Source organism: Thermobia domestica, chromosome 9, assembly GCF_964235325.1.
Source record: "Thermobia domestica chromosome 9, izTheDome1.hap1.1, whole genome shotgun sequence".
Classification (NCBI taxonomy): domain Eukaryota; kingdom Metazoa; phylum Arthropoda; class Insecta; order Zygentoma; family Lepismatidae; genus Thermobia; species Thermobia domestica.
Genome location: NC_137462.1, coordinates 3,393,698 through 3,408,599, shown reverse-complemented (window position 1 = coordinate 3,408,599; position 14,902 = coordinate 3,393,698). Strand labels below are relative to the sequence as shown.

The 14,902-nt window shown below is 38.7% G+C and overlaps 1 protein-coding gene across 1 annotated transcript in view; it reads left to right on the top strand.

Annotated features, from left to right (window-relative positions):
* The first annotated feature begins 1,020 nt into the window (after positions 1-1,020).
* The window catches only part of LOC145693886 (peroxisomal acyl-coenzyme A oxidase 3-like), a 40,524-nt gene continuing 26,642 nt past the window's right edge, over positions 1,021-14,902 (top strand). Inside the window, exons 1-6 of the mRNA XM_081770055.1 lie at positions 1,021-1,162; positions 3,177-3,324; positions 6,104-6,278; positions 8,923-9,038; positions 12,445-12,611; positions 14,272-14,394. Coding sequence (XP_081626181.1) covers positions 1,052-1,162; positions 3,177-3,324; positions 6,104-6,278; positions 8,923-9,038; positions 12,445-12,611; positions 14,272-14,394 — 840 coding nt within the window. The 5' untranslated portion in view covers positions 1,021-1,051. The remainder of the gene's footprint in view (positions 1,163-3,176; positions 3,325-6,103; positions 6,279-8,922; positions 9,039-12,444; positions 12,612-14,271; positions 14,395-14,902) is intronic.

The following is a 14,902-nucleotide window of genomic DNA, read 5'->3' as shown; positions in this document are numbered from 1 at the left end:
TTATGGTCATTGCTGTACACTGTCCTATTACCATTTCATATGATTGCATTACCTTGCTTTAACCGTTGAAATAGTAATTCGACTTTTTATGGTACATCTATGGTATCACTGGTATCATTCTTCATAACATCTTTATCATGTTTCATCGAAATAATTGAAATAGCTGCTTGTTGTTTATATACACCAACATTTCTGTAGTGTTCTATTGTACTGGTTTCATTTTTCTTCATCATTCACTTATGTAGTATTTAGCATAGATGGTATTTCTTCATCGAGATTGGATTCATGTCTTTTTGTCACACTAGTAGACACATGTGTTCGTTGAACCACTTCCAAAAACACTAAAACATTTTTTTTTTTAGCTGTGTTTCATTATGATTATTGTTTAAATAGTTTACCGGATAACACTCTTCTTTCAATAGATGCAAATATTACCTGGTAATATTCTTCTTGTTGTACAACCAAATATTTCTTCTTGTCCAAGAACTTTGTTTTACCCATGAGATAGCGGAAAGTGTTTTTTTGACGCTTCAGTCATGCTTTTTGGGTATTTGTAAACGAAACTTTGTCTTGCAAGATATTATAACAAAATTCATAAACGTTTTTCATTCGTCAATCGTCTGAATTAGTAATTATAACTTTATGTAAACGTGGTTTAGCATTGTGCAAGGAATATAGAAAATCGGCGTGTTTCACTGTAAGAAATATCGTGATAGATAGGGATGCGCACGAGTCGAGTTGAGACAAAATTTTCTTGAGAAAATTCGAGTCGAGACACAGCACTTTCAATAGAAAAATATACGTTTTTCGAGTCGAGACATCACTTTTACAGCACATTTTCGAGACGAGACAGTCGCAAATCTTGTCTCGTGCGCATCCCTAGTGACAGACTATATTCATAATTAAGGGTGCACTCTAATTTAAACATATTTTGTCTGTATGTGGACGTAATTATTTAAGTTGAAGAAAAGACTTCATTTGTAAAACTTATAGAAGTATATACGTATATTTTTAGGCTTTTACAATTTGTGAAGCTTCGATACCCTTTGACATGAGCCTTACTCTCAAGTACAGTTTCAGCTTTATCTTATACGAGATGGCCATCCGAGCTTTAGGAACAGAGAGGCATTCACATTTCTTAGAGAAGAACATCAATCTTGAGGTGAGTTAAAATTCTTCCTCTTAATTAAAATATTCACAAAAAACTAGATTACGTGTGGATCACGTATGGATACAGAACATTAAATCATTGAAATCTTTGACACAATTTCTCAAGAATATATATTCACGTTGCCAACCTTCCTGTTTCTTTGTCATACATCATGATTTCAAATGAAGGAAAAGATAACAAGTTGACTTTCAAAACAAGAATATACAAATAGATATTTATTATATTTCGATGTTACTGCCTGTTTTACTTACCCAGAAACCCTACCATTTCATGGAAAATATATAAAGTAAATGAAATATGAAATATCTGATCTCGTCTCGTGCGAAACTCACTTCAGCAACACAAAACAGAGATAGACTAAAGTCAAGCTATATAAAATAACAGGTAGGCCCAGTTCACATTTAGCGTTCTGATTGGCTCCCTGTCCAGTTACGTCACGTAGAGGGACTTTTTCCTGTTTTGAAACAGTATACCAACTAGCGTAATTGCGTATTCAGTATTTCACTTGCACTCTTGAACAGTGCCTCGCGATACCCAAGGGTGTTATAAAATAGAGGATCTTATATATGAAGAGAGGTCAATATGTATATTCATCCTATTAACTGAATGATGCCAAAAAAAAAAAAACCTAGCATTGGCACATCTGATTGGCTACTCTAGTTTCCGCCATATACATTGGCTCAAAACATTACGATCTTCATATGTAGACGTGTAGTGTGTCTGTCGTTTATTTTTATTTAAGTAGTTGCTTGAGATTCATATTATAAAATGATTACATGCTGCATGTACAAACGGGAGTGAGAAGAAATTACCCGGAATAACTAGACTATATCACGTATGGATACAGAGCCTTAAGTAATCTTTGAAACCTAACCTAATCATTATTCCACAAATTTTCATGTTTTGTTGATTTTGAGCAAATATCCCATGCCGTAAGCGTCGGTGGATCATATGCCACTGCAACTGCCGACAGCCGGTGGGCAACTGCCGACATCTCGCCAAAAATTGGCGGCCCCACAGTGACGGTTGGCGGTGGGCCCACTTCAATTTTGAAAATTATACTATCAGCGGCAGAGACGCGACAAACGCCAATGAAGCACAAAATTACTCCCTCAAAATATGTTAAATCGCGTAATGCCTGATTTGCTTACATTAAGGTGAGTCTAAAAGCATTTAAAAAAAAATACCCCGGGGTGGGCGCAAACCACCAACTTTATAATTACTAGGCGCGAGTTCTTCAGACTTCGCCACGGAAACGATGGAGAAAACCTCGCTTGTAGAGAGATAAATCGTCGACGTCTTTTTAATTTGGCCAATCAGACTGCTCCTTTAACCGTGTATATTCGATGACAACCGTTTGGATCAGATAAAATACTTTTACCATGTAATTTTATAACCAAATGACGTACGTCTATTTACTTTATTTCATAGTTCTCCCATACTCACTCTCTAAAGATCGGCGTCAGTTGCCATCTAAATTCGTACAATTATACGCACTCATCTCGAAATTTTTCACTTCATGATGTAGAGGCAGGGGTTGCTCGTGACCCCCGGAGCTCACTTTAGGAACAATTCGTCAGGAAAAAATAATAACCACATGTACACGACTAGCGATAGTTAGCGTTGATCCTTTCGCGATTCTCCGCGACGAATCAAAAGAGCGTGGACCAAAATGAAGTCCTCGCTGCTGCGTGGTTTTAACTTCAACACCTCGATTCTAGATATCTGTTTCGACTCGACGAAACCCTGCTGACAGTGGCACACTAGCGACAATCCTTCGACGCGTCACTATATCGACGATCAACATTTACCAGCAAGTGGTCCACTAGCTGTTGGCAACATTTACGGCATGGGGTACTGAGTAGCTCGAACAAATGTTATGTGTAGCAATAAAGGGTAAAAAATGAAATCTACCTTCATTTCCATTCTGTGACCCTTAAAAGGGAAATGATTCTGAATATTAACCTGAAAAATGTCAAATTGTCTGGTTGTTGTTTTCTTGCAGACTGTCGGCTGCTTTGCTTTGACTGAAATCTCTCACGGGACAAACGTTCGTTGTATGAGGACAACGGCCACGTACGATGCTTCTACGCAACAATTTGTTCTCAACACACCGGATTTTGAAGCAGCCAAATGCTGGGTTGCCAATTTAGGTAATGCCACTTTCATTCTCTTCAACAAGAGTTAAATTAGTTCAAAAAGTATGATTTCAATTTCACTATTACATTTATTGTTATTGGAATGGCAAAAGACACGGTGAGTATAAGAATACACTTACTGTACTCGTAAAACAAAGAAAAATATACTTTTTTTTAAAAAAAAGTCATAGTTTATGCAAACAGTGTTGATATTTTTTTAAATTAAAAAGTATCCATAACGTTATTTAATAAAAAGCATAGTTCTGACATATACTCTTCACGCTCTTTCTCTTCTGACGAAAAATTCGAGTAAATTCTCCACAATTCTGGCTTTTTCTCTCGGAGTTTGTTTACTTACCTTCTAATCAATGAAGACTGATCACAAACTTCTTCGAGAGTAGTTAACAAGAGCAAATACATTCGTCAAGTTGGGAATGTCCAGATATTTCCATTTCTACTTTTTCAATGTTTGAATCAGACGCTGACACATAGGGTTAATAATGCGCGTATGATTTATGTAAGAAACAGATAGGAAACACAAATGAAGAAAGAACTCTGCTAGTTTAGTGCAGTCTTCTTCAATATATCTTAGGTATAATGAGCCTTATTGCAGAGTCGTTCTGACGCGTGATTAGTGCCATACTAAAGAGTTCAACTAACATACGTTTCCTGTAGTAGTCAGGCCTTTAGTATGATGCTAAGCATATGTCAAAACGACTCTGCATAAGACCCAATATGTTCAGAGTTATTCTATATTTCCTTCTGTCTGATAAAAGAAACAGACGAAACAAAAATATTGAATATGTGTAACCATTAAACTACTTCTGTATTGATGGAAATGAACACCAAAATTCTGTATTAGGTTTCCTTACAGCATTTGTGTCACCCATTAGATCACGTCCGAAACGGACTCCTGTGAAACCGACACCTTTGGTCTTGCACAGAATTAAGGCCACTGCGGCCACTCGCTTCCGCGCGTTCCAACATGCCATTCAAAATTATTTACGTATACTCAAAATAATTTATAAGGTGAGTGTTTGTGCACTGAAAGTCAGCCATGTTGTCTAGCGGAAAACCAACTGGAGAAAGCTGTAGAAGTATTACTTGGTGGGAACCTAAGGAAGTTTATATTCATTGTGGATATATTATCTGATCGATTGTGGAAAGGTTGGTTGAATTAAGTTCAGAAGTGTTGATGGGTTTCATTCGATAGTGAACCGAGAGTTATACTCGCGGCTTCATAGTTGTAACAGAGGAAGATACAAGCTACATCGCGTTACCAACAATGTGAAAATCAATGCTACGTAGTTGGGCAAGAATGTTTTGCAGATAGTTCAGGGCCGTTTTTAACCTCCCCGGCCCCCTAGGCAGTTCAAATTGTTACGGCACCCCACTATTTTCAGAACATCCCCTCCTTCAGTTATTAGCTTGCCAGTTTTGGTTCGGGAGGGATTTTCCCTTAACTCTTACACTCTTCCCTTTATTTGTGTTTGGTCTTTGGAGAGTCTTTCCATTATCCACCACCTATGGACCCGCCGCGTCCCGGACTGGCAACCGGCAGCCGTAAGAAAAAGATAGTGACATGGTTTGGCCACTCTTGTTCATTTCTTACCTTACGGTATCATGGACCACCCACACACCCACCTGTAATACACTCACGGACGTTGCATTTATAAGTTTCTCGTAAATTATTGTAATTATAATGTGCAGAAGGAATTATTTCCACAGTCTCGGCTTGTCTGCTAATAGCAGAAAACACTATTTTCTCTAATATTACTACAGTTAATAGTTTGTTTTCACCCCCCTTAATCATGCTCAGAAAACTGTACTTAAGTATTCTTATTTATGAAGTAATATAAATGTCTATTTTCTAGAAACAAAAGTAAAATTATATGTATCACGTTTACATTAGCCGCCAAGATCTACAGGTACACTCATGACCAAAATTATTGTTGTATGTCTATAAATATGTTTTTGTATGAATTCGCCCGGTATTTCATATAATGTTAGTATGTGTATAATCGGCAAAGACGTGCATGTGGAAAATTTCATGTCAAAAGAGCAGAAAATAAGAACAATAAAACGAAAATAAAACTTTGTTGTCCATTTAGCAACATTCTGTTTTACTCATTCTAATTTTCGTATTTATAGTTTTTTTCCCTATGAAATTCACCACAAATATACATTTCCCGATTATACATATAGTATCAGTATTAAAAGTACTCTGCAAAATAATTATCAAATTATATTCTTACAAGAAGACAGTTATAGATATGCGACAATCATTTTGGACATGAGTGTACCTCAACCGCAACGGAAATGACGTTTTCTGCACCAGCATATTTTAATTTTTTTCTCTTCTTTCTTCCTTCAATTTTTTGCGTCCTAGGCACGTGCAGTCCTGGGATAGTTACAAGAATGAAATCTTCACATTATAGAGAGCGGAGATGGCGTGGAATTTCATCAGAACACGTAGAAATGCAATACACTTCTAATCATAACATATTACAGAAGTGAGCAACCTTCGGAGTGAAGGTAAAGTCATGAAAACCCTCACTCAGAATGAGTGACCTGAACAATCTGTTACACATTTCCGACCGAGGATCTGCACCGAGAATCAATCGAACCCGGGCCCGCTAGCACCAAAGGGAGTGACGTCCGATGAACATGTTTGTCTTATCCCTGTTTCGTTATGTCATGTGGTTCTCTGTTGGTGTAGTGGAGACTGTAAAAAATAGCTCTCGTATTTATTCTCAAATTTTTTTTTGACATGTCCTATTTGTTACTTCATTAGGAAAGTGTTGCACCCATGCTATTGTGTACGCACAACTTATAACGTCGGATGGATCAAACCATGGCCTGCACCCTTTTATAGTTCCTATCAGAGACAATGAGACACTGATGACGTACCCAGGAGTAACGGCTGGAGACCTCGGGGAGAAGATCGGATTAAACGCCGTTGATAATGGGTAAGGTAATAAATAGCCTATACATACATGATTTGTGTTCAAGAGAATAACTATGATTTAATTATTTGGTCTAGGAATTAATTCGTGCGGTTGGACAAGAGATGGCGCAACGAACGGAGCGTCCCACAGTTCCGTGTATCCACACATGTGTTGCAAACCCCTGTCATTGCGTATCGTTCGTAGTATAGGGCAGTGGATTAAAGCGTCAACAACACCAGTTTGTAGTTAAGTGAACATGGCGCAATTTGTGCCTGATAAAGTGTTTTTGTGGGGTGTCCTGCTGCATTACTTTAACATGCAGAAAAGTGTGACTGAAAGTCATCGTATTTTGGTGGAAGTGTATGGTGACCATGCTCTAGCTGACCGAATGTGTCAGAAGTGGTTTGCACGGTTTAGAAGTGGTGATTTCGGCTTGGCAGACCAAGAGCGAGCTGGACAGCCAAAAAAATTTCAAGACGAAGAATTGACAGCATTGCTCGAGCAGGATTCGTGTCAAACGCAGGAACAACTTGCAGCAGCATTAGGCGTTGATCAAACAACAGTCTCCAAACGCTTGAAAGCCATGGGAATGATTCAAAAGATGTCACATTGGGTTCCACATGAATTGAAAGACAGAGACGTTGAAAGACGAAAAACCATTTGCGAATTGCTGCTTCAACGACAGAGCAGAAAGGGGTTTCTGCATCGAATTATTACGGGTGATGAGAAGTGGATCCATTACGAGAACCCTAAACGAAAAAAGGCCTGGGTGAAACCAGGTGAACCAGGTCCATCACAACCAAAACGAGATATTCTCTGTGCAAAGGATATGCTGTGCATATGGTGGGATATGAAAGGTGTGGTGTACTATGAGCTGCTGCAACCGGGTGAAACTATGAATGGAGAACGTTATCGACGACAATTAATGCGTTTGAAGCAAGCTCTGGCCAGAACACGACCAGAATGGGAGAACAGACATGATAAACTTATTGTCCAACATGATAACGCTCGCCCACATGTCGCAAAACCGGTCAAAACCTATTTAGAAAATGTCGGATGGGAAGTTTTACCCCACCCGCCGTATTCACCAGACGTTGTTCTTCGGACTACTACTTGTTCGATTGCATGAACAACGATTTGATTGGACAGCGGTTTACTTCTTCAGAAGATATCGAAACATGGGTCTCTGACTGGATCGCTTCCAAGGATGAGGACTTCTTTCGCCACGGAATCCGTACATTGCCTGACAGATGGGCGAAAGTGGTGGCTAGCGATGGACAATATTTTTCTTAAGATATTTATGTATTTTGTGTTTGTACTACAGCTTCAATGTGTGCGTACCAACCGCACGAATTAATTCCTAGACCAAATACTAAAAAAAATGTGACATTTAGGAAGGTGAGATAATGTCATTAGGAAACTCTAAATAAACTGCGATGTTCATTCCAAATTTAATATGTGTAATGCCGTATTATCATGTGTTCCCATGCTCAATATTTCCTTAACTATTTAATACGGACTTTGTTTGGGAATTGTCGTATTTGATTACGGATACGGGTACTTTATACACCTCTAGACTTAATCAATACGCTTCCAAAACAGAGCAAAAAATCTCCAATATTCTTAGCGTTTAGCGGAAAAGAAATGATGAGTAGAACAAAATTATATTCGTCAGTATAAAAGGTCATGCGTAGTTTTTGAGAAAACTGGCTGAACTAAATATTTTGTAAAGCTAAAACTTGATGTTGAATGAGAAATACACCTTTTGAGGGAGGTTGACATCAAAATATACCCTTTTCATTGTGATACTATCAAAGCGACACCACATAGTATGATTAATGAGATAGCCTGTAGCCCAATGTACATGGGCGCCCGAAGAAAAATTTATAGGAGGCTCATCTCCTTCGTTGCTATATTATGTTCGGTATTTTTTTATTTGTATTAAGAAAATCTTAAGAAATTTGTTTTCATGAGCCAGAGGGGATCGGGCCTCTCCCTGCCCCCTTTTACACTGCAGCTTTTATGCCATACATCTGGAAGCTATACTTATACACAAATTGTAAAACAATTGTAATTTGTCAACAATTAGCCTACTTCTGGTGGCCCATCTATGCCAAGTGACATTTTTTATGTTGCCCAGCGCAATCTTTTAGGAGAAAATAAGAAGGAAACTAGTGAAAGAATTATGTTTTTTCAACAATTATTTAGAGTGGTGTACCAAAAGTAAACTTCCACAATTATATTTTAATATTAGATAAGAGCTCCTCGTGGCTAAGCGGTTAGCGTGAGAGAGCTGGGCTTGATTCCCGGCGTGAGCTCATGTGGTTCGGTTCCTACTTAAGCTGTAGATCCACCTCTCATATAGCCTCGTTGCTGAAAGAAACGCTCAAATCGAACGATCAAAATTATTAGATAAATCCATACTAATCGTAATGACCAGTGCTTTCTATTCTATTATTCTTTACTTTATATGACAAAGTTTTTACTATGTTTTTTACTATTGTATGTACTTAACACAAGAATTTCCACTTTATACTAATATTGAACACAAACACATTTAATTGCCTAGTATATCAAGTTGGTGTGTTCTTAGCACTTTAAATAAATTAACACTTAGCACTTAGCACTGTAATTAAATTAAATTACAATATTATCATTTCTACAGTTTTGTAATGTTTGACAACTACAGAATTCCAAGGGAAAATCTACTGAACAGATCTGGGGATGTAACTCCTGATGGAAAATATGTAAGTCCAATTAAGGACCCGAACAAACGGTTCGGTAAGTATATTCTTATTATTACGTGTTTGTGTCTGATGAAGAGAACGTTAGGTCCTTGAAACTGTAACACATTGTAAGTATAGTTTTTAATATATTTCATTCTGCTCTGGTCAGAACTGTGTTTTATTTGTTACTCTACTTATCCAGAGCCATGGAGTTTGTTCAACAATAGCTGTGTGTATTTTGTCGCTATGTTTAACCCGGGCTAGTAGCAATAAGGGGAGGAAAAGGGGAAATAGCAGGGGAGGAGCGGAGCATGTTTCATGTAAGCGTAGTTTCAGTCTGTTACAAGCTGCGGTCTGTTCGTGTGCTGGAAGAACGTGTTACTGAACTATAGTTAGTGCGTATGGTCATTGTAATTCCTGTATCAATATGCCTCGCAAATGCGCAAACAATGCTGACAATTTTTGCTATATTGAGGACAGGCTACATTGAAATCGCAAAGGAGGCCAATAACGCCATATGCCATATATTATTAAGGCGTATAGACTGTACTTTGGCTGTGAAATCGGGGACAAGGACAAGCCCTGGACTCCTCATGCGTGTTGCATATCTTGTCTCGAGTCTTCATTCGTGGTTCAATCGTAAAAGATCTTCCATGAACTTTGCTATACCCGTGATCTGGCGAGAACCATCAAACCATGTGGATGATCGTTATTTTTGTATGACAACTCCATTTTTACATGGTATTTCCAAGAAGAAAAAGTCTTCCTTGACATATCCTGACTTCCTACCTGGCAACTGTGGTGCTGTAAGCGACGAGTACGAGGAACGTTTCTGCCAGCAAATTTCGTACATGGAAATGAGATGCCAAGGAAAGTGGAGTGCTTCAATGTTAGTGGATTACTGCTGGACGCTAATCAGAGAATCACCAGCAGAAAATTAGAAACACCAGGCAAAGCGGTTGCGCCTTCAGTGACATTCCTCCGAGAAATAACAACAAGGTAAAGCATAAGCTTATATGGGCAATAACGTAAAGTTATTATAACTTCAAAACGAGAGCTAATCTTGTATTTTCGTTGGCTAGTGTTATTACAATCAGATTTGTAACGTTTTTGGAAAGAATTTTTTCCTTCTTCTATTCTGGTTATTGCTCCTTATTCATATAACAAGAGTGTTTTCGTATATCGTTCCACAATATTTCCCACCAGTTAAAATTAACTCAGTGGGAATTTCGTTTTCAATCGAAGATTTGTATTCCTTTAATTTCTTTATAGTAATTCGTATCTCTGTTCGGTTAGGCTTTGCAATATACGGTTCTTCCGTACACATTTCACTTAGCAAATTGTCAAATAAATCTTTCCACCTATTCAAACCACTATCCGTGTCCGCGAAAATTATTCCGTCCGCTTCCTTGAATATATAAACGCCAGGTTGATTATCTTTCTTAAATTCGTTGGTGGCTTTACATATGCTCCGAATATTTTAGTTTTAAGAGTTAAGTTGAACTTCATTTACTTTAGCTGTGATCAGGGCGTATTTAGGGGGAGGCTTCCGGGCTTAAGCTCTCCCCCCCCGAAATCTTACTATAGTAAAGTATATGAAATATCTTGCAAAATTTTCACATTTCCAGGTAAAGCCCCCCCGAAAGTTAGTAAAGCCCCCCCGAAACAAACTCGTAAATACGCCACTGTCTGTGATACTTTATTTCCACCGTAAGTAATTTTGTAACATTTTTGTTGGAAAAGTATTTTTATAGTTATAGTTATTTTTGATTCTCATTTCAAGAATGACATTAGAAATTGTTAGCATTTACTTTTTTTAATCACACTATTGACAAAAAGATTTTAATTATTTTACGTATTTATATTTTATTTAAATCTTTCAACCTTTTAAAATCTTTTACAATTTAAATCTTTTATTGAAATATCTTTTATTTAAACGAATTAGTTTTATTTAAATCTTTCAATACTTACTGAATGTTTCCTTTTATCTCTATAAGCATATGTAATTATTATCAAAATACAGTGCTGTTATCAGTGGTGTATTTAGGGGGCTTCCGGGCTTAAGCCCCCCCCCCGAAATCTTACTTACTATAGTAAAGTATATGAAATATCTTGTAGAATTTTCACATTTTAAGGCAAATTCCCCCCCCCCCCCCCCGAAAGTTAGCAAAGCCCCCCGAAACAAAATCGTAAATACACCACTGGCTGTTATAAAGTCCTTCCTATAAAACAAATAATTATAACTTTTATAAAAAATAATGATATTCCAGTGAAATAAATGCTGAGATCTTTATTGGCACTTATGTTTTGTATCATCACCCATAGATCCACCGCCAAAATCATAGCCACACCTTCAGCTGGGCTCCTTCGACATTCATACGTTTCTGTAACCTCCTTCGAAATCTGTGAATGCTATTCCGTCTGGCGTCATCAAAAATGTCATGGATCACTTCAGTAATCTTAGCTTTCACGTCATACAAGTGCTTTTTTTTTCTCGCATATACCTCTGTCTTAACGTGACCCCATAAGCAAAAATCACAGGGTGCTAAATCGGGGGACCTGCGGGGCCAAGTGATGGGGCCTCTGCGCCCAATCCACCTACTAGGTAGCTCACGGTCAAGGTAGTCCCTGACGACTTGTGCAAAATGTGGTTGGGGTTCCATCTTGCTGTTAGTGGACGTGATCCTTGATTCCCAACCTAGCAATTCGGACATCAGGAAATTTGTAAGCATTTAAAGGAATGTCTCCCGTGTCACAGTGATTTCGTCGAAGAAAAACTGGCCTACGAGGTAGTCTATTCATACGTCATACCACACATTCCTCATCGTTGTGATAGTGTTGTCAACCAAAAATTTACACATCATCGCATAATTTAAAATGTATTTCACTGCAACATAATTATTTTTAGAAAAAGGTTATAAGCATTTGTTTTATAGCAAGGACATTATAATAGCCCTGTATACAAGGCACGATTATGAACAAAGTGGAAGGCGAGATTTTAAGTGGAACGAACGTTTCTCCATATCATCCAAGAGAAACCATGGAGTGGCGGCCCTTATCAGCTTAAAGGAAGTCACACACATTCCACTTAAAGATGCGTATGTCAGCAATGTATAATGTGTGTGTGCAAGGGATTTCCTATAGGAAATAATTTCCAGACATGCTCCTGGATTCAGTAAATTAATTTTGTTAAGCCCCTGTTGAAAACTGCCGAAACCCAAATGATTCTGCTGCATAAATATGGCATTTTTCACGTTGGATGGAATATGGCGTAATTTTATTTCTGGTTTCCAATATAGAAAAAAAATCCAATAGTTATTGTCCTATTAGTTCATTTAATAGTGCTTTGTAATTGCCTTGTGTTAGCTCTTCAGGTTACTTCTCAAATTCTTGAGATTGAGTATTAAAGACTGTAATATCAAACAGGCTGGAATTTTCTAATGAGCTTAATGTTATTTCAGCTGCTTCATTGGCAAGCTTAATGCATGCCCGCGTCTCCGTATTCTTGACGAATGTGCAACTTTTGCAGAAAGTGGTTACGATCGCCATTCGATATTCTGCTGTCAGAAAGCAGTTTGGGCCCAAAGATAATGATGAGGAACTCCCTATTTTGGAATATGAGCTTCAGGTAAGTTTTGAAAATAAAAGCTTCCTTGTTAGTGAAGGTGTTCTGGTAATTTGTTTCTCTTACTTGCACTATATACAGGGTGTAACGATAGGTTGTTTACAACGCTTGCGAGGTGATTCTACACATGAAAACAAAGAGAAAGAACTGTGTAGTGAAAAGTCCAGCGCGGTCTCCTACCCCAGTTGCGTACGCCCGAAATCGTGGGATAATGAACTTTGGAGGCGAATGGTTTTGAAACGACAAGACATAGAAGTGTGGTGTTGGGTGGCCAACAAAGAAAGAACATGGATTGTCCAAAGATACAACAATGAGATATGGACAATGCAAGCGCAAGGGATTTCGTAAAGGTCGCGAAGCATTTCGGACGTCACTAGGGCAAAGTGGGGTGAGAGGATGTGTGCGGAGTGTGCACGTACACATAATCGAATATCTGAAGCAGGGGCGTCATTTGGGGGGTGCAGGAGGGGGCAATTGCCCTTCCCCAAGAGTTTGAGGAATACACATACTTTAATATATTGTCTACTAATATACTAGTACAAAAGTGAAAGCCTTATGTCGGTGGTGCTCTTGCTCCCCTCAAGCGAAGTCGGAAATGATGCCCCTGATCTGAAGTGGGAATGAAATATCACAAGCGCATTTAAGATGGCGGGAGAAGTGCGTGGTTGCATAACCGTGCATGAAAGCTCTCCTGTGTACAAAGGCTACAGGTTGACGTAACGCATGTTTGCAACAAAGCAGAAACGGAAGGCCGGAAGTGGGATAGAGATGTGCAGCGCTTTATGTATAGGATCCTCAGAGGGTGTAATGAAAAAACGCTACTAGGGAGGTGATGTACCGTTGACAGTAGAGGACCCGAAAGAGATACAGGGGTTAGTACGCGTACCAGATGAGTTGCAGCTGAGTACTACCGTTCCAATACAAAGAATAAGAATAAGACACTGATTAGGTAGGCAAAGAGGTAAAGAGAGTCACACAGTATTGCAAAATGCTGTAACACACCAAAAGTGGGAACTCGCATGCAAGAATTAACTGGTGATGCTGCATATGGAAGGCGAAAGTGAGATCCACTTTCCAAGCGTTGTGAAGCTTTCGTTACACTCTGTATGTGTGCGCGCCTGACTAATCAACGCCTAGACCAATAAGATAGAAACTTGTAATTTCTACAGTAGACTACATAGAATTTTTGACATAAGGCACCACTAAAAAAAGTTTTCACATGGAAGGAAGTAAAATGAGTTGCAACTGTTATAATGAGGTGTCCATATTTCAGTATCTCTTGAGCTTACACACATGTTATTTAAGCTTTTCAATAAAATAATTAAGCGTGTGTTTCAGCATTTTTCGATTCTCGATCTACAAAGCAAGGTGGGCAGGTCATGCAGCAGAATGAAAGAAAGTAGAAACGCTTTCAAAGTCTTAACTGGAAGACCAATCGGAAAACGACCATTGGGAAGACCTAGGAATAGATGAGAGGGCAATATTAAGATGGATCTCGTTGAAATAGGAATACAACGTAGGAACTCCAGCTGGCTAAGAACAGAAGTCGGTGGAGAGCTTTTGTGAACGCGGCATTGAATCTCCGGGACACAGAGTTAGTTAGCACTAATTTATGCTCTCTTTTATATACACCATATTTATTGTAATTTCTATTTATTTCTAGCAATGGAGGCTTTTTCCATACATGGCAGCTACAGTTGTTATGAGCTTATTTTACAAATATTTGAGGCAAGTTGTTATTAGTGTCTTCATCTCTCACATGATCAATGACACCAGCGCCGATTTGGTATGTATTACGTTTTATAAACTTTTTCTACACTTAAAAAATAAGTAAATAAAATGTATCTTACAGAAATTGATACGCTTAGGCGCAAGTAAAAAATGATTGTTTGATTTGTGTTGACGCCTTTGTCAGCAGTGAGTTTATAGGAAAAGATTTACAGGTTAAAGTAAGATCTGAACCACTGTTGATACTCCCCATTAAAACTAGTGATGTCAACCGGCTTGGCTCGATCCCTGAGCCACCTGCTCAGCTCGGCCTCCGGTTCGGCTCGGTTCGGCTCAGGTGAGCCATCGGCTCGATTGAGATGAGCCAACAGCTCGGGTGAGCCATTGGTTCGAGTCGGCTAAGTTGGAATTTGCCATCGGCTCGGTTGGGATGAGTTACCGGCTCGAGCCAGCTCGGTTGTGATGATCCATCGGCTCGGTTCGATTCGGCTCAGGTGAACCATCGGCTCGAGCCGGCTCGATTGAGATGAACCATCAGCTCATTTCGGCTTAGCTTGGGTGAGCCA